The sequence below is a fragment of the Hippichthys cyanospilos genome, chromosome 2 (assembly GCF_059441005.1).
Source record: "Hippichthys cyanospilos isolate Australia breed blue-spotted pipefish chromosome 2, RoL_Hcya_1.0, whole genome shotgun sequence".
In the NCBI taxonomy this organism is placed as follows: domain Eukaryota; kingdom Metazoa; phylum Chordata; class Actinopteri; order Syngnathiformes; family Syngnathidae; genus Hippichthys; species Hippichthys cyanospilos.
The window spans coordinates 25,260,961-25,281,562 of record NC_142370.1 but is presented as its reverse complement, the minus strand read 5'-3'; the positions used below and the strand labels follow the sequence as shown (position 1 = coordinate 25,281,562).

Sequence of the window (20,602 nt, the reverse complement as noted above, 5' to 3'; positions counted from 1 at the left end):
TGTCTTTTGACCCACAACTTGCAAACGGCTCCAGGAAGAGCGCACACTCATCCAAGAAGGAACTGACTAGTGGCCAGAGATGCTCTCTGACTGAGGGCACTTAGTATAGTAGCAATCAGCTAATAGGAGCAGACACTGGCTCGGCAGACCAAATAAATCTCTCTCAGGCATGTAAAGATCATTTCAGGGCAGAGGATTTGATATTTAAAGCTAAAAATATACATTTCTGAATGCATAGCGAAGCACTCACACATAGGTTTGAGCTGGCCGATCAGTTCCTCCTTAGTCCATTTGGCCCACTCCTTCTTGTCTGTATTGATGGAACACAGGATTGGACCGCATGGTTTCCCACAATCCTCAATGGCTGGCACATTCAAATAGTGGACGAGCACAATGTCAGGATTCTGTGGGGAGAACAGAGATGAGATTATGCGCGGTGTCAGCTGCACGGCGAACATGCTCGATGCTCTTAAGGATGCTGCAGCAAGGAGTGCAAGTGACACATGGACGTCGCGACTCAGCTGTGAGTGCTTTCACCAGTTTGAAAGGCGCCAGCTGGTTAATGAGAAGTCAAACTAGAAACGGCGCACAGTTAAACAACAAAGCATACAAAAGCAAATCTGCAATAATCTCATCCGTATGTCTCTGCCTCGGCATGTGTTTGGATGCGTCTGTCTGCACCTGTCCTCATGCATGGGTGTACGGTATTGGTGTTTGTGTGCTCATGTAACATATTCATGACATTTTATCAAGCCCTCCCACATGTTGATACATTATGCTCAAAATTAAATTCAGACTAAAACCTCTGCAGCATGCCTTTTCGTACTGGCTTTCTTCTATAATGTAAGTTGACTGCCAAGTTTCGGAAATCGATTTAATCAACATGAGTTTATCTGATTCTTGCAATTCATTATAAAATGCATTACTCTACAAAAATTGAATCTACACTACACTTCACGTCAACTACAGCCACATGTAAAAAGGTGTGCAGAGGGGAAACAAATAAAATAATGAGGAATACATCAATAATTAGAAGCATGCAGGCACTCGCAGCTAAACAAGACACAAGAATCGAAAAACAGCAAAAAGACTGATAGAGAAAAATGCAACGACAACATGTGTGTGCGACTGCAGGTTGAAGCTTCATCAGGACTAAGTGGCAAATAAATCAAAGCACGGCTACAGTAGCTGTGTGCGCCCTCTCACTGTGTATACCATTAATCAGGGGACCAGACACCCCTGCTCCGTCTCGCTTTCTCCCCTTTCATCAGACGGGGGTACTGCTGAGGGCGAGCAGGCCCAGAAAAACAATTACTTTTGTGGAAAAAGAACCCCAAACGTACAAACAACTGCCACCCTCGCTGATGACCTCACGTCAGCACTTTGCCGAGCGCTATCTCCCTGCTTTGCTTGTCTCCTGTCATTGATATGGACACAATACAATGGCGGCGGCCCTGTTTGGATGCAGATGGCACAGGGTGGTGAGCCATGCCCCCAGATGGCACCACCAGCTGTGCCAACGGCAAAGCCTTGTCCTCCATTTTTACTCGGGAATGCAGAAAGGGTGCAACGCACACACACGCACACCTACACACGCACACCTACACAAACACACACGCGCACCTACACGCACACCGGATGTGAGGGTGACAACATGGTGAATTTACAGCTCATTCAAATTCCTGTAAAGTGTACACACATTATTTGAAATCTCTTGTATGGCAAGAGTGCAAGTTTACCCGCAATTTGACACTTGCTATGATGAGCAAAACTCAAGCACAGTTATCCCTCAAAGAAAAGAAGAGAGAAATCAACTCAATAAAAATGTAAAGTGCCACATAAATCTATCAAGATGGTGATTTAATTTAATTTCCTACCGCCTGCTTTCCTTTTTCACCATGCAATTTCACAACCTCGACAAAAGCTTAGGAAAAGGCTGAGGGATTTTTTTTTTTTTTCCCACAAGACACTCCTTTTCAGAGAAAGTGAGATCTCATTAAGTTATTGATTAATTGTATAATGTGGTCTTTTGGTTGTTGTTCATTTCTTTTTTTTCACCTCCCAGAGGGTTGCTCTCTAGCTTCACCTCAGCTGTGGAAGGGAATGCTTAGATGCATGTGGGGTGCGTGTCTTAATGTACATGTTTGTAGAACTTGATGATTTAAGTCTAAAAATAAACACATGGCTTTGTGATGAGAACTGCGAACATGCGTGCCGACCATTAAGCCCTCTGATTACGCAAATGTATGTGTGAGTGTAAGACGTCTCCAGACAATGTTAGCGTTCATGTTTATTGCATCTCCATAGAACAGATGGATAGATGTTCAGCTAATTGCAAGAAGAGTCTTGGGGAGTCAGCCACGGGGGCACGAGACCTGCTGAGTGGGCGGGGGACGATCTTCACAAAAATCTAACACACAGAAGACGCCCCCCCCCTCCCCCCATTCATTCATTTAAGTGTATGAGGGATGAGTATGAAAAAGGTTGATGTGCAATAACAAGCACACCTTGCAAGCAGGCACACTTTGCAAGCAGACACACGCAAGATATCGCCATCGCAACCGGTGAATGAAGGTGACGTTGTAGCCAGGCAACATGTTTTCTCCGGCACCCACGCACTTCCAGGCAGCCTCGTGCAATCTATCAGTGGCTGCCTACATTGTCCTGAGGTCACAAACCTTGTTCTACTCCACCAGACAAAGAAAAAGGGAAAGGAAGAGCACAGAAATGAGAAAGTTTAGCTAATGAAGCCAAGGATGTGGACAAAGTTAGATGGAGATGGATAAAATGACCTTCTACTTGGGACTGAATCTGAGTGTGCAAGCAACAAGAAGAGTACAATCTGTTAGCTGAAGCCGGTGAAGTAATGTCGCTGTCTCATTAAAGCCTCTGTGACCCCACCTCAACGCAACCTCCCACAACTTGCGACAGCTAAAAAAGCCAGAGTGGTGAAACACAAGCTTGGTTTGAGACATGGATGCACTAAAAGTCAAAAGGACAAGACAGGAATACCTAGCTATGACATATAAATAAGGAATTTTCAACTGCCGTGTGGGCTTTTGCTTTGAGAAGCCATATGATAAGAACGGCATTACCATAAAAGGATCTTAATTGCGATGGGTCGCTTCATGGAATACAGACAAACTGGGAGGAAGGAATGGGGGAAAACTTGCTCCTTTCTGATAAAATAGCCAACAAAGAGAAAGAATTGGGGCTTCAAAGCCTGTCAAACAGGAGGAAACAGCAGCGCAAACATGGTTCTTTTAACTCGAAGGCGGAATGAAGAAAAACAGGCAAAGGAGGAAAGGTGTTCGCAGGAGCTTTGAACTCCAAGGCTTCTGGGATATTCCTTTCAACGAAGAAAGTACCAAAAAACGGGAGCAATCAATTGTTTTCCCAAAGGCACGCGGCATCAAGGCAATAATTCGGGGGTGAGGTGCATGTGTCCCTTTGTGGTAAATTGTCACCTTTCTATGTTTTGGGCCGCCTACACTGGATTATAAATAGACTGTGAATGAGTGTCTGGAGGCACTTGTCTGTAGGTTGCTTGGCAGATACACATCAATATGCGTGCAGAATGAGCACAATGAACGTCGAGTGAGTGCGACTGCCAGTACAAGTGCATATTTTTGCATTTGAGAATTGGTGCGGCGGCGGCATGTCACCGTGCGGTGCTTAATGTTGCCTGCTGCGGTCTGCTGCATGAGAGACGATGACGGCCTTATGTGGGGGCAGGCACCCTAGTAGTGCCGTGGTGATGGATGTCACTGGGTGCCACTCATTAGGGAGCCTTCTGGCCTCTGGCACGAAGGTTGCTCACTTAAACACGGCGCCCCTCACAGCTTGTCCAAAATCATTGCAGCACATTTCAAGGTCAACCGCTTCAGTGATTCTATGGCACGACGAGAATTCCTGCTTTCGCTTTGAACCTTAAATGCCCCCTGCCAACAGGCGGAGCGTGGGGGTGGCTGGCAAGCGCCTTGCCTCGCACAGCCACACATGAGCCACATGAACACATACACAGACGTAAATAAAAAGCTCATGCCAAACCCTCCAAACAAGACAACAAATAGCCTGAAGCTCGTCTGGGTAGCGGAGTCATCCATAATGTGAATTTGATTCCCGCCCGCTCTTTCAGCCTAATTAGGGTATCTCGAGTGCTGCTTCAGCTCTCAATCACATCCACCCGTTTCCCTAGTTACTGTTGAAATGTTGCACTGTGCAGGTAGCAAGCCGATCCGGGCTGCACTTGAATTGCCTCCGTCTCACGTCTCAAAGAGGAATATCAGAGCAGATGGCACGGTAGGTGATCCTGATTTAGGAGACAGTCAGACTCTACCTCTCTATCTCCACTACTTTGTGTAGTGGCGAGAAGATGGAAAAGGCACACAGAGGAACTTTTGAGGAACAGGAAGAGGCCAGCATGTTTGAGCGTGTTTCAGAGGAAGCCAGGGGCTGGGGCCTGTGATGTTTAATTCAGGAGCACATAATCACTTCGATGGAGTTGAGAGCGGGGCTTTAAATAACTCAGCTTAGAGGGGCAGAACTGCTTCACTCTGAGTGGGGCAATGAAATGCTGTGTGTGAGTGTGTGTATGTGTGTGTTTGTGCAGATATGTGAGTGCATTTTGCTTTTCTTGGTGTGTCTGTGAGAGAGTGGTCCCCTATTTCTGCGAGTGGCTCCTCCCCCGCTTTGAAACATTTTATTTGTGCTGTGCATCACTCTGCCAAGCCCCTACAAACCTTGGAATAAAAGTGCAAAAGGCCAGCTTTCAGAGCTTGAATAGGGAGGAGCACCATGCTTGATGCCAAGCAGGTAGGCGCTAAGTCAGGCGTGAAGCCGGGCAGTGAAGCATTCAAGTTTCCCTAACTGCTAAAAGTCATCTTCCAGTTTACAGCCTACTTAGTATTTGGAGGAAGCTCACAGAGCACACTCTCCGTTAGCTGCGGTGGTCCCGCTGCTCGGGGGCAGGCTGAGAAAAGACCATCAGGAACCCAAGCTGGCGTTATAATGGCCTTGGCTGTGCCCATGGCGCTGATCCTAATATTCACCGGACAGCCAGGTGACACCGAGTCACACTGGAACAAAAGAAGGGGAAGGGAGTTACAGAGCCCTCTCAAACACTGTGAGGATTTTCACCATGTGCTCTCTCTCATCACGGGCCTCTCTTTTCCTCTTCCCTTTTGTCTTAGCCTCACAATAACCTCTTTCTCCCCCCGGGTTTTTTCTTTTCCTCCCGCCTGTTCGCTCATTTCCATCTCGTTCTCCCAGGGAATGGCGCGATTCATTTGTAGCTGAAAAACACAGCTAATGCCATGCCTTTCTACTTCATCACTGTTCATATCAGCAGCAGGTCTGATTTGTTTGCGCACGGCGTCTTTCTCTTCGTGCCAGTTGACACGGTGCGCTATCTATGTGCCTCCGCCTGTGTCTGTGGGCGAATAAGGACTTCATAGGAGCTGCCAGAGGCGAGAGAGAGATGTGCCGGTGCATTTCTAAACAAGAAGTCACAGTGAGGACTGGTATGTGTCCAACTCGACCATTATCTAGCTCTGCAATGGCCCACTGAACAACAATAGAATACACCGATTGTGAGCGTCAACAAAAACCTACTGAGCTTGCAGTAGAAAAGACACCTATTTAAGCAAAAATGCAAATAAAGTATGTAAAAAGGTGTACGCAAAACACACACACAAACACACACACGAGTGCACAAATATGCAGACGCACACACACACACACACACACACACACACACACATGCACGCACACACACAAGCAGCATTGGCCTGAACGCATTTGAGCTGCTCTGTCTGATAGTGCGGAGTTCATCATTAAAACTGGAATGAATACGAGAGCTCAGTTTCAAAAAACGTCTTACAAGCACACGCAACACCATTCAAATTGGTGTCCAATGTCAGATCCAGGGTATAAAGAAAAAACATTAACAATATTGGTATCCTAGCAACATGTGGTATGTTCCACATGAAAAAGCATTTAAAAAAGACACTGGAGATGAGTGCGAACTAAATGAAAGAGTGAGTTTACGAAACAATGCATTTACAGCTTTTGGCCGGGTCTGTATATACTGTATGTTACTATATATACTACAGAAAGATGGAAGGCTTTATAGGGTGAACTAAGAAGTATCCAGAGATAAGACGTCATGAATAGCTTATGGGCAGATAATGAAGAGAGGGAGGGAGGGGGAGAGAGAGAGAGAGAGAGAGAGAGAGAGAGTGAGAGAGAGAGAGAGAGAGAGAGAGAGAGAGAGAGAGAGAGAGAAAGAAAGGTAGCACCTGAAATCTGATGAAGCGATTGACAAACGGCGCATTTCCTCCGCCTCTCTATGGGGGCAGGATTGCCTATCAATTGATTCGCCGAGCAGGTTCACTGACAATTAAGGTCATGCGAACAGCTTGTCAAATCACAGCTTGGAGAGAGATCATTGCGGGAATATATCAGCACCAAAGACATGGTTATTCCAAATACGAAGAGGTGCTGCAGGCGATGTGGTTATGCAAGAGTCAAAGCATAGGTTTCCATTTAAAATGCTATGCTGTGTTTCCACTAGTTGCGAAAAAGAGAAAAAGGTACAGGATCAGGTGAGCAGGGGGTTGTAAAATTGCAACACTGTACAAAGAGGACGAGCAAAATCTCAAGGTCTCTGAGTTTTTTTTTTTTAACATCATTGCTACAAAGTCCCTTATAAAATGATTCAAGAACACGATGGCATTACATTTTCTCTATTTATCCACGAGCAAGCGTGTGAAATGCAAGCAGCGAGTCGGCGTGTAACAGTATGCATGTATGTTTGCCTAAGATACTTTGCGTTTGTAAGTGCACATTTGGTACATCGCTCTGCAAAATTGTGTTGCTGAGAGGTGGCAAAAAAGCAGACTATCTCCATCCAGCAGCTGCCACAAAGAGGAGTCCCAATACAAGCGTGAGACTGTGACAGAGACAGAGCGAGTGCAGTCTCCTGCTAGTGTAATAGGAAATTAATTGAGACCATCAATATGGTATTAATCATTAAAGCCCAGGTGCTGAGTTGGCACTTTGCTGGCTGTTCTTCTATTGCATGCACGCACGCCCGCACGTACGCGCGCACGTGCGCGCACACAAACACGCACACACAGCAAAAGTTGTACGTGATATATTACAAAAGAGACAAAAAGTGAAGAATGAAAAAAAAAACTGAAAATGACAAAAGGCATCACTTTCAACTCCCTTAAAAGCAACAAAATGTATTTTGCAAGAGGGTCAAATCCGAATGTGTCAGGTAAATTTGTGGAAATATTAATCAACTCCTCTGGAAGCCATGTTTCTTATAACGCCTAATCCGTTGTGAGGCAGAGCACCGCAAGGCCTGGAGTGCCGTTTTAATCAGCCAGAGGAGACACAAACTGCGGCAACTACATTAAGCCGTTAAGCGCACCACGTCTCAAAATTGTTGAAGGTGTCTCGCTGAGAGGAACGCGTCTCCTCATGAATAATGCATCATTTAAAGACAAAACCAGACTCTCAACGGGTACACTATATGTGTGGGTGTGTGCATGTAGAAAAATCGTCAAGAGGGGCACAGCTATGTGTTTGCGCTGACTCTGTTTGACCTCTGTTTGAGGTCACTCCTAAAACAGGTCAGAGCCAAGTCCAAATACAGACTGACAATAGGGCACGCCCTCTCCAGCTGCCGTCTATCGGGTTGGGCCGATGGACAGTTAGCGGTTAAGCCGCAGCTACAGTACAACTGAGATTGGTTTTGATGGAGAGGCAAACAAGATTGACAAAGCTTGGAGTCGGCTGAAAAGCACGCCCAAGGACTGCGTGTGTACGTGAGGTGTTTGAAAGGACAGAATTTATTAACACAAGCGCAGCGTAATGACTAAGTCGGCAACATGCTGTGTTTACTAGTCAAACGTAATAGATGGTCCCATCATTAACATTGTGTGTGTAAAAAGCAGCAATAATCAGTTTGTGCTTTTTTGGGGGAGGTGGCTTAGAACAACTGGGGTGCCTCAACCAGCTGGTAGAAAAAAGAAGGGGAAGAACATTTGGGATATTAGTGAGACGGAAAACCATGACCATACATTGATAAAAGTAATAATTTGCAATACCATAAATGGTAGGTGTAGCGAACACTCTAAAATGTGTGTTTGTGAGGATGGTTGCTTGTCTGTTTTGTGTGCCCTGCTGCTGCTGGCAACCAATTCAGGGTGCGCCCCACCTACAGAATTGCCTGCTGCGATAGACTCCAGCAAGCCTGTGAGCCTTAAGCGTGTAAGCGGTTACGATGGAGTGATGGCGTACTAACATACAGTCAATGGCACAAATAGCCTATTCCAATCATCAGTGAAGAAGGTCAAAAGAAAATGTCTTTGTGTCTTTATTTGTTTTTCTTGACAACAGCGCATCTTTCAAGTCAGTCTGGCGTGTGACAGACTTCGATGGCGTTTGAATGATTCTTTCAGACCTTTCGTAATTCTCTCTACTCGACAACTGTGCACATGATTGACTCACAGTATGGACTGTTTTCGCTGTTACATTCAAACATAATGTTCACACTGATGTGAGTTTCGGAGGAAAGCAATGAAATGAGCCCTTGACGCTCAACGCATCAACAGCAGTCGACTGGTCAACCGCTGAGGTAGTATTGGTAGGCCGCATGGCATTGCGCTAAATGTAAAAAAAACTCAGCCGAGAGTCAATATAAAAAGAAAAAAAAAGAACCCCAGTCGTGAGTCATCCTTGATTGACATATTGGGCAGACTGTCAAGGAGTTGGAATTTTTCTGACGTTAGGTCACGCACATGTGCAAACAATGGGGCTGAGCTACTTGCATTAGCAGTACAAGTGTGCATCATCACATTAGTAACAAGCATGTCAGCATGCAAGTTACTGCCAATGTTTATCTCATGATGTTCATCCATTTTCTATTGCCACTTATCCTCACAAGGGTCGCAGGCTTGCTGGTGCCTACCACAGGAGGTAGGTAGGGACCACCCTGCACTGGATGCCAGCCAACTGCAGGACACTTAGAGCAAAGAACTCACGAACTACGTACCAAATCACATCTAAGGACACGTTAGTATATCCAATGCACCTGTCATGCATGTTTTTGGAGTGTGGGAGGAAGCCAGAGTGCCGGGAGAGAACCCACACGGATTTGGGGAGATGATGCAAACCCCACACAGGAAGGCCGGAGAGAGGTGGATTTGAACTTGGACCCCTGAACTGTGAGGCGGATATGCTAGACACTGTGTCACTGAGCCGCATCTCACAATGTTTTGTAATTGAAAAAAAACATTCATACCGTAAATTTCCCCCAAACATTCTTCTAAAGCAAAATTCACCACCACAGCATCGTCCCGGATCAGTCACGCCATTGTTAAGATCTAAAAGTCATTCTGAGAAAGAGAAATGGTCAAAGGGGCCTTTTTGTTGAAGCAGCAGATGCTTTGTTGAAGAACTTTCAAAACAGGGCTGAAATGTTATTGTCAACCGAAGCTGATCCGTCAACAAATACAGTTACATGGCGTTGTGACGGCATGGCCGAGGATGTAACCCAGCAATTGTGGACCAACATCGGATATCGTTGGACACGTCACTGCAGTTGAACGTGAGCGACACAGTCCAGAAGTGCGTTTTCATCCTCATGGTGTTTGCAAAAGGGAAACTATTCATTCAATATTGGTGGTGCAGCAACTTTGGTTGAGAGAATCCTCCTGTTTTTACACTACAAGTACCAGTACAAGACGTGTTTTGTAACTGAAAGAAATTCTCATCATTGCCACTACGGTGCTCAGAGTTGACAGAGAAACAAAGTTGAATGTGATGTTATCACATAACAGGAACGTGTGTATGTGTGCACATACATGAAGAGGCGTGTGTGTGTGTGTGTGTGTGTGTGTGTGTGTGTATGCATGTATACAGTATGACGTCTACAATACGTACAGACAAAGTCCTTTGATGTAGCTGAAGACAGCAGATACCAACTAGCGGTTGAAGAAGTTACAAAAACCTGTGAGATGGGAGGCCCGAGCCCCCGGGACCTGTCCACGCCCTCCCCCTCTTGGCCAACCTTCCCCTCCTTTGTCTGATCAATGAAGGGTCCTAATCACAGAGGACAGTACAGTCGTCCTCTTTCCTCTCATCTCCACTTTCTGGATTGTTTCTTCTTGACCTTTACACTGCTCGTGCTAACTTTCTCGGATCACAACGCTGCATGAGGCCTTCATCTCATAGTATCATTTTTTTCTTCCGTTATAGGCATCTATCTGCTGACCTCATTTTAATACACCTACATTTAAATTGAGATTTTTTCACAGGTTTCTTATACAATCTATACAAATCCTGTTAAAATGCGCAGAGCAATGATTCAGGACGCACGTTGATGTAATTTCCATCGGTCCACAGGTTGGTGTTCTCTTCTGCATTCATCTTGTCTTTGACACATACCAACTGATGAACAACCATTACACTAAGCAGAATGTGACTTTCACTCTCCTCTTATTTACTTTACTAACCAATGCAGAAGTCAATAAAGTTCAGAATCTCAAACATGAGGCTTTAGTGCCAGTGCTTCTTTCATCAAAATATTGGTGTTCATGTAAATGCAGAAAGCGAAAAAATGAATGCATGTGTCTGCATGCGGCAAGATAAGAAAACATTCTCCAAAACCAACATAAAACCCTGGAGAATAAGGAACAGCATGCATAAACTTGAATAATGACACTTCCCCTCGTTTCAGGGGCTTCATCCCAGTTATCTAATTGCCTGTCTTTTATTTCTTTAATAAACTAATGAATGTGGCTGAGTCGGAATAACACAGACGGCATTAACTTTAAATCCCAAACGGCATCAGAAGAGCGGAATAATTTGTCGGAGAAATAATTACAGGGCAGAGGAGCAGGCATCAATTGCCGAACACCGACAGTGCCCTCACTGGAAACTACCTCACCCATAAGCCAAGGCTCCATTAGGTATTGTCTAGGGCCTACAGGCTAATTTGTTTGCATCAATAATACATTCAAAGGATTTATCTAACTTGCAAATGAGCATGCATTTACCGGTCCAAGAGGCAGGGAGGAAGAGCAGGCAGTGAGAGAGGCGGTGCGAAAGCCTGCAACAGCTGGATCAGGCTACATGGGACAAAGATAACCATTTGCGCGGCACAAGAAAGGCGGCATGCAAAGAGAGGGATCAGGAGAAATGTGGGATATGTATGAACGCCGGCCAGAGTTAATGTGGGGCAGGGACGGCCCAAGGTTCTAGCATCCGAATGTTGGAAGGACATAAATGAATGAGGAAAAAAAAGAATTTGAGAGCCCCTCACAGCGACAACATACTGTACATGACGCTGAATTTTCTCCTGTGCCAGAGGCCAATATGACCAAAAAGAGTGTACATGAATGATTAAGACAAGATGGCTTGTCCTCACAGGACCCCAATACACGTTGATCTCTGTCCTCAAGCAAAAAGAAGGTGGAAAGGAAAGGGGAAGAAGGTTGGAGGGAAATTAAGGTTTATCAAGTGCGAGTTGGAAAGCAAGAGGAGAAGAAAATAGGAAGCCAGGCTATGAACATATGCCGCCGCGCCGTGCCAAGCCCCATTGGCTCGGACGAGGCACACATACGCTGCACCGCTGCCGCGCTTGCCACTCCGAGCCTCTCTAACATCAACACCATGGCACTACTTAGTGGAACAAATCTAGAGGGATACATCTGGAAAGAGATGAGGTCTTCCCTGGTTCAGCGCTGCCAGCCTCGGTCACACATTCATTGACAAGCGGTGTTTTGGAACGCTTAGGATCATAATGTGGGATGTAACAACAAACTGTGAAATAAACATAGAAGGACTCTGACAATAACATACAATGCAGTGGCTGCCGAAGGTTCATTATTGAATAAACTACGGGAGTTCGCAAAATTTACAAAAAGGACATGCATCCTAGTGTCTTCGTAAGGGACAGATGATGGTTATTTAGCAATAAATATTTATCGATGAAACATTTTGTGTGATGAGACTCAAAACACTGCTGGATGCCAACAAACATGTTTCTGGATTAAATTTTACTGTGGTGTTGTAAGGGGTGGGTGAAGGACTGGAGAGTAAAGTGGAATTGGGGACGATTTGGGGCGTGGGGAACATGGCTTTGCAAAGTCTTTGACCCCCCCCCCCCCCCCCCCGGAAATCAAGCCAAGAAATATTGGGGAAAAAAAACAACAAAAAACTAACAATCAACGCCAGTGCCCTCTATTGTCCACTAAGACACAATTACAACCATAAAGCCACACAATCCCACAAACAGGATGGGCCGAGAGACACAGAACACGTTTGGTTTATTATGAGCAGTAATTTAACAAGATGCAGTAGAGCGGTTGTACTTGGGTGTAGAAATCTACTGCATCACCCCGAGAGGCGTTTTATTTAGCTGAGAGCAGTAAAATACTGTACAGGAAAGCGCTCTCAGTATGACGCAGTGCATTTCTGCACCACTGTATATGACAAACACAATAAGAACCGTGGTGTTAAAATGAATACAGGAGCCCTTGTGTTGGGTTCAATCATATGGCTGGTAACAAACACATAATAATAATAATAATAATAATTTAAAAAAAATCTATTTCTCTTTGCCATGAGCTGTGGTGACTTTCAGTGGGAACGAATGGGGTCAGTCTTGTCGCGTTTACTATACATGCTCCGCTACTTGTGTTCCTCTCTGTAAATGGCTGCTGGTGCATACCTACGCAAGGATGGCAAGGGCACCGAGGAGAGAAAATCAATACTATATCTCACCGCTAAGCAAAAACCCAACTGAAATCAGCTGGAGTTTGCAGGTTGTTCCGTACGCTGGATGACTTCATCTGACAGTGAAGTGCTATACCAGTGCACACCATACACAAATGTTTCACACCCAAACAAAAACGCATAGAGAAATAGCATGGTCATGTCGACTGGGAAAAGCAAGCGCACTGAAGAATGGAAAATAAAAACTCTCGACCTCCTTTTTCCCAGGCTCACAGAAGCATCCCTGGACCATTTAGTCCACTCTTTGCGTACTGTATGCATATGATGTGTGATGCAACGAGAATACCCCTTTCTAAAAATAGCAGGCTGGAAGCAAGAAACAGGAAGGTGGCTATTAGGATTACACACACGTCCCGCTCGGTCCCACCAAGGAAAGGGACGAAACTAATGATTTTCCTGGTGCAAGCAATTAAAAAACTATTTGTCACCTGCCAGGCTGCATATGACGTTAGGGCCCTCGGCAGAGGAGGGAAGAGTCGGTCCACATACACACAATGGTGTACACAAGAATCTTGTGAGCAAAAGGAGCAGGGATAATAAGACAGATGGGTGGAGTGAGAAGTACTTTGGCCAGTGGGGGTAAAAAAGTTGTGTAAAAGGCTGATTTATCCAGACAGCTTAATACCAGGCCAGACAGTGCCCTAGACTGCACACTGCCATCAGGAAGTCATGTAATATTTAGAATCCTGTCAATGAAAGCCATTCTCCGGGTATTGGGCTTCTGGCTAAGACAATACAGTATTCCCACTCACTGCCCACCTGGATGTACCCCCAAGGAGGAGAAGAAGAAGAGATGCTCATCTCTCCACATCATTGCATCTGTCCATCTCCCTCCTTGGGATGTTTCTGCATCTTCCTTTTGGCCGAATTGCTCTGAACTCTGCTGAACATGACCAAAGGGATACAATTAAGGAATTCCAGCAGTTGTTTCATTCACTGAAATTTTCTCAGTTTTAATATATTTTAATCACTCCCCAGCCCTACTTTGCTTCGTAATAGGTGTGATACATAAGGGTAGCCATGTTTTTTTATATACAAACTTTTTTTTTTTTTAGCTCTCCCCTGTTGGAGTGCGAGAAAAAGAACAAACCCCTTCAATCTTCTGTGGCCTGCACGATGGTGAGAATGGCCCATGGAGAGCAAAGGCTGACTGCTGACTTCCGCTACGTCAAAGAAAATATACTCATACGCGTTCCGTGGGAATATGGGATTTTTGGGAGCAAGCTATATAAAATTTGGTCAAGGCAGTAGATAATGTTTCGACAAGTGTGCTTCCTGTGCATTTCAGCATCCCATCCGGATCCAAGCACACTTTCTGCTGCTGTAATTTATAAGGCAGCTCGTTAAAGTCTGGTGATTTGCACCACTCATTTGCTCCATCTCATCTTAACCCACTGATTTCATCTTCTGCCAATAATCCCTCATCCTCCAAAATCCTCCCGGGATTCCACGCTTGCCTTGTTGTGCTCCACCTCCACAATTCCCATCTCTGGGTCTTCTAAATTTGGATTTGGTTTTGACATGTCCGTAGAAGCAAACGAAAAAGAAGAGCAAAGACAACAAATTGAAGGCTATTGTGTGTTCAGTATGACATCTACCCAGATGAAAAAAGGGACTCAAAAATGTCTGGTTTGGCACTGAAGGCTCGACGTGCCCCTGTAGTTATTTCTTCACTACCCTCCGCTGAGCGAGGAGGGGAAAAAAAAAATCTTGCAGATGAAATCCTGAGGCGGGGGAAATGTGGCATAGATTTGATGGAAAACCAAAAAAAAAATAAAATACATGTGAGTCTAAATGGAACGGCCCAACCGCATTGTGACAAACAGGGGAAACAGATTGCATTGTTTTCATTCTTAATTAAACACCACTGAGTCAAATGGGACCTCTCTATCCACTTCCACTGGCAAATTGGTCTGATATCTTTTGCGCAAGGAGAACTTAAAACCTTCTACCGCTGAGATATAAGACCAGATAGCATCCTTAGATTTCAACAATATAAATTGACAATTATAGAAATTGCATTCAGAGCTGATTCGTTGCATGTTGAGGAGTGCTTGGCAGTTCAAAGCAAATTGAGATGGATATGACACTTGAATGCATAGTAAATGAGTGGCAGCTTCCATCCTGACTCATGGCCGCTCTCCACCCCCTCTTCTCCCTTGTAACCACTCTCCCTCGGCTGTCTTATCTTTCCCGCCATGACACATCCATGTGATCGTGCCACACTGTCAGCCCTCATCCACAGCTAATTGGAGCTCAGAGGAGCAATCAGGGCAGGACAAATCGGACAGTTCTGGTCATTAGCTGTGACCAGTGTTCTCTGGGAAGTGAGGCGACGCTTGCACGCTTCTGTCATCACGCCCGAGCCTACACGGTGACACGGGCAATCTGCAGTTTGACATGAAAGGGGCCACAGAGATTGGCACAGAGGAGCACACTGACCAAGTTTGGAGCCACTGATCTCCTCTGCTTTGGAACACACAAGTCACAGGAAATGAACACAAACTGGATGGGCTGATCACAGTTTGTGTGCTATTTTGATTAAAAACACATGACAGGATTTCATAAAAGTGCACCATCAAAGAAGGGTCACAGTTTGTTACGGCCCAGTCTTTATTTTGGCCGCTCCAATGTGCAAAAGAACAGCAACAAGGCACCCAGTATCATGTTTTGCCCCTTCTAACGCTTTGAATTAGTGCCTCCCAACCTTATTAAGCCAAGGCACCCCAGAAAGCACAACAGCGCAACACCAGAAAAAAATGTCTTTTGATCCCAAACGTACGTACTCTATGAATATGGGGCAGGTTAACTTCCAATCAGAAATGATTGTTGTAAGGACAAGCAAGCGCTGGATGCGCACAGGTTGATTGGACCTTCTGCAAAAATATATTGCGTAGCTGACACAGCCATTTTGCCTATTCTCCACGCAGAGAAAAGACAATTAGCATCAGTGATTGGTCTTTGTAAATTGTACAGTGGCAAGCTGAACTGCAGTGTACCGCTTGATGGGAACATTTACGCAGCGAGAGCTTGCAGTATCAGCGCGATCAGTTATTTACTGTTCTGGGCTGCCCACTGAAATAACAACAGGAGTGGTAGATTGACATGTAAAATATTGACGTCAATAAGAGTCTCGGAAGGTACAAAATGTAAACAAGTCGATGGCGACGCCCTCAGAAAGCGGGTTGTGCGATTGCGGCGCAAGATGAATGTCAATTCACCTCGCTGGCCGAGCCTTAACCTTTCAGGATAACTGAATTATTTAAGAAGCCCATACCTGTTGTGGGCCTTCGCTTCTCCATCTCGGCTCACGCAGGTTTGAGTTGGGGCCGACCAGGGCCACGCACGCCTCTTTGGTCGCAATGTGGAAATGGCAAGACAAATGCGGCGGGGGATTTGTGATAATTGGCTGTGCTGGTGGGCTCAGCGACGGCAGTGGAGAAAAGGTCGCAAGCACCGAGGAACGGATCATCCCTCGCTCATTGTTTTTGGAGAAATGGCTCCAGTGGGGGCTATTAATTAAGCAACCGAATAACCTTCAATTTGTTTGGAGGTCAGGAGCCTCGGCATTGCCGCTTTGGGCCGCAGAGTGCCTTGCAGACTAGAGGAAAAAACACATCAGGGTGGAGCAAACCTTTGAAAGACAGAGGCAGTTTTTGCGACTGCACACGATGTGCAAAACGGGATGGAAAGAGTTATAGGACAACGGATGGACGAATGCTGCAATGTGCCAATGAAGAAGTTGTTGTACCGAGAGTCGTGTAGCCGTAAGATCGGACGCCGAGCAAGAGACAGATGTCGAAAAACGCAAAAATAACCGATCATTTTAAAAGGTGTTTTCCATAACTGAAATATCCCTGTACGCATGTCGTGTACCTTCTGTAAACAGGCACTTCATGCTTTTCCTTGCCAATACTGTCATGAACGATAGTCAGGCACTGGAATCAAACTGATGTGCGCTAGATCTGATCTCATTCTGTGTTGAAGTGCATTTCCATCTGATACAAACAACAGCCTGCATCGCTAAAGGCAATTATGTTTCTAGTGCTCGTTTGCCCCGAGGTTGCAGACAGCCAGTCAACACCTTGCCAGGTTTTCCTACCTCGCAACCCTCTCACTGAAATCAACTCAACGGGTCCCGGAGCTCATCCATGATTTATATCTGTGAAATATTCATTATGTAGCCTTGCATCGTTTGGACATATCTGATGTGAGTAATCTGGAACTGACAGTCTTTCTCTGTCATCACACTCACCTGAGCCTGCCCGTCCGGCACTTGTCTCCCAACACTGAGAGCGGCGGCAGCTAAACTGAGCTGAAGGAATACAGAATTCTCATACATATAAAGAATGCATCTGTCCGACTTAAGTCTTCAGGCATGTCAGCAACGAGCCCACGGCTGCCACAATCTTCTTGCTCGTAGGTGTGCTTGATGGAGCCTCGCGATAAAACATTTCTCATTTCTATCATCTTAAAACAGCGTGAAAGAGGGGACAAATCTGACTTTGCTCGGTGTTAACCCGGATTGGCCGGGTGAAACAATAATAAATATATCAAGAAGACCGGGAAAAGGAGAACTTCAACTGCTTCAGAAGAGTCCTCGCCGTCAAGCCTCCATCAGTTATCCTGCTTCCTCGCCAATTATGTGACCTTTGAGTTAATACATAAATGAAAAGACTGAATACTGTCTAACAGTGCTGAAATGATCACAGGGACAATGGTGAGGACTAATTTTTTGACATAACACTGGTTCAAGTGGTTCCAAAGTCATTATAGTCATGGGGAGTAATGTCATAGGAAAAATGGAACTGCAGCGAATACTGATTTATATTAATAATGTATTCATGAGAGACCGGAGCACCGTGGCCTGAGCTGAGAAAGGTACGAGGGAGGAAGCGATAGCTGGGAAGAAACAAGGTCGTCAGCGTTCCCTCCTGCCTTGGAAGTCATTTCATTATCTCATCCCTCTCTTCTCTCTAAAGCGGGAAAGGCAGGAGAAGCTATTGACCCCTCTCTGAGTCACAGGCAGGCAGCAGGACAAATGAAGTTCCCCCTAAGACCCTCTCCGTATTAATATCATAATTATCCGCACCTCTGTGCCCCCGCCAGCCAGTGCAAACGGCGCTGTCTTATTTGATGGAAGGGTGCAAGCGTGGAATTACATTCGATTAGCTCTAAACAAAAGAGGGAGACGTGAGGGGAGGGAATCAATCAGTGTCACGGCACGATTTCTTGTGTCAATGGGCGCCCGCAAAAGTGTCATTGCAACTCATCCAGGTAAGCCTCAAATGCCTTTTCCACTGGCTCTTTCATTGTAGCCCACCTATAATGTGCGACTCTGCACAAACATCGCCATAAAATTTATGAGGTATCATAATCAGTGCAGTGCAAGGAGACTCATTTTGCTGGAACATATCCCAGTTCAAACAGAATAAAGTGTTTTTTTCTCATCTCAGTTTCCCTTTAAACTCTTGTGATAACACTTGCTTTTGTCCACATGAGAGCAATTTTAAATCGCTGTAATGATTTCTGCTGATAATTGCAGTCGACTGTGTGCAATTCAAAATGCCAAAATAGATAATTGACTGATAAAACAGCTGTTATTTCATTTCATCAAGTCATTTAATATATTTTTAAGGATGCAAAAGGGACGAGGTGAGTAACAACTTAATGTGTGCGATATTAATTTACTAATATCCATTTGATCGGTTAGTTTAGCAAAATTGTAACGAGCCATTTCATCAGCGTTTATGACCGTTTCTTGAATTTGAATTCTTCAAATTTTTATGACTGTGAAATGTTTACCGCAATGTAAAAATGTCAATAATGCCTGCAAGTACCAAGTGATGCATTCTGATGGTCGATACCGAGCTGCTTTGGGGCGGCATGGCTCCGTGGTAGAGTGGTGGTTTCCCAGCTGAGAGGCAGTGGGTTCGATCCCCCGACCGTCAGGACCGTGTCCAAGTGTCCTTGCGCAAGACACTGAGCCCCCAGCCGCTCCTGATGCCGCGTTATCAGTGGGTAAATGACTAGTTAGCGTAAAGCGTTTTGAGTACCCAGGGTAGAAAAGCGCTATATAAGTGAAAGTCCATTTACTTCAAAGTTGCATGTGTCATGACAACATCAAACTCCATTAAGTCACATTTAAGTGCTTGCCTGCGACCTCCGATTACTGCGGTGATGACAAAAGAAATCTATTCCGTCGTCAAGGCTGACATTTTAGACTAAAATGTCTGATGGCATGGGGAGGAGTAAATTGGGAGGTGAAAAGCACGAAATAAAATGCATAGAGTGAGAGAAGACCACCCGTGCAGATGAAGCTCTGCACTTGCGTCCCCAGGCTCATTACCCAGTCTTTACCTGGCCCACTCAATAAAGAGTGGATAAAAAGGCACGCGCCCACAAAGTCTATCCCTGAAAAACCTTTCACTAACTTTCCCGCTAGTTTCTTCATCATGTACACGCGGTTCCATCCACATTCACTCACTGCTTTGCAGTTTGTTTTTTATTGCTTTGCATTTCTGCCTCTATTTCGGTTATTTTTAAACTTTTTAAAAGTTGTGTCCATCTCACTCCATTGGCAGGCATTCCCCTCTGTCCTCTGCGTCCCCTCCCCAACTTTGCTGTGTAATGGAATATATTTTGATCCGTGCCTCTCTGTGAATGTGGCCGCTGGATGGTTGAATATTTGCATTTTTCACTCACTGGTGACCTTTCCAATTCGCCGCTTTGGGAGCTCCAGTCTCCTTGCTGCCCGCCTGTTGACAGACTACTGCCTGCAAATCACATATGGACACAGCTAATGGTACACACTGAGATGTGGCATAAACTGGAGAAGGGTGAAAAAAGCGGCAGAGCAGAGATTTGAGAGTCTGACACATTGGCTCTGAATGTCAGTCAGCAGCTTCATGTGGCTCGAACGACGGAGATGTTTGGAAGGTTTTTTGGAAGGCAGCCACTGAACCTAAAAAATTGGATGTAAACACATTTGTTGAATAGGAGAAGATGCTGGTGGGAAAGAGATGTGGGAGTCTCACTCTTCACGACTCATAATTGGCAAAAACAAAGTTTAACAGTTCCCTTGTTGACTGTTTTGTACACAATCAATACAATCTGGTTATTGTTATAGTGGGTTAAAAAAAAAAAAAACAAGCCTATTGCTAGAGCGTTGGTGAATTGACTCGTGCTTTAAGGAAAAGTTACAACCTATCAATCCAAATAAATGTATTCCAGTGCAAAGATATGGCCACAAAACGGTGGAAGAGCTAGAAGACAGCGAGCCTGGCTTAAGAGAGTGATGAGATGGACCACTAAGCCTGCAGACTTAATGACCCTCTGTAAGCAAACTCAGTGGCGCAGGGAAGCTCTTCCCTTATATTTTAGAAACACAGTTAGGCGAGGATGATGGCAAAGCTTTTAGCGGACGGGGACTCATCCCACACTGCATGGTGTGGATGTGCAATGCCATCAGAGAAGAGAACGACTCGGAAGATAAGCGAATAGAAACGATGGAATGAAGTAAGGCGAGGAAGCAATACGCTGATGCAAACAAAGAAAAGTTTGAGGTTAAACCGACACTGACGCCAGCTCCTTCGTGTTCAAAGAAGGGAGTGGAGAAGATGAGCTCTTACCTGGAGCAGCCAGTAGCACCTGCGGTGGAAGGTGGGGATGATGGACGAGTGGACGTAGCAGCCGTATAGACACTGAAAGAAGGAGAGACAGACAAAGGTGTCAGACATACGGGGGAATGCCCATTACACTAACAAACAATTAGCACATGCCACTTTGATCG

The 20,602-nt window shown here is 45.3% G+C and overlaps 1 protein-coding gene across 6 annotated transcripts in view; it reads right to left on the bottom strand.

Annotated features, from left to right (window-relative positions):
* The window catches only part of camta1a (calmodulin binding transcription activator 1a), a 341,465-nt gene that overhangs the window by 37,194 nt on the left and 283,669 nt on the right, over positions 1–20,602 (bottom strand). For all 6 annotated transcript variants that reach the window (XM_088404271.1, XM_088404279.1, XM_088404262.1 and 3 more), the window contains 2 exons: positions 20,442–20,513; positions 251–404 (listed from right to left, as the gene is read on the bottom strand). In XM_088404271.1, the coding sequence (XP_088260397.1) occupies positions 251–404; positions 20,442–20,513 (226 nt within the window). The remainder of the gene's footprint in view (positions 1–250; positions 405–20,441; positions 20,514–20,602) is intronic.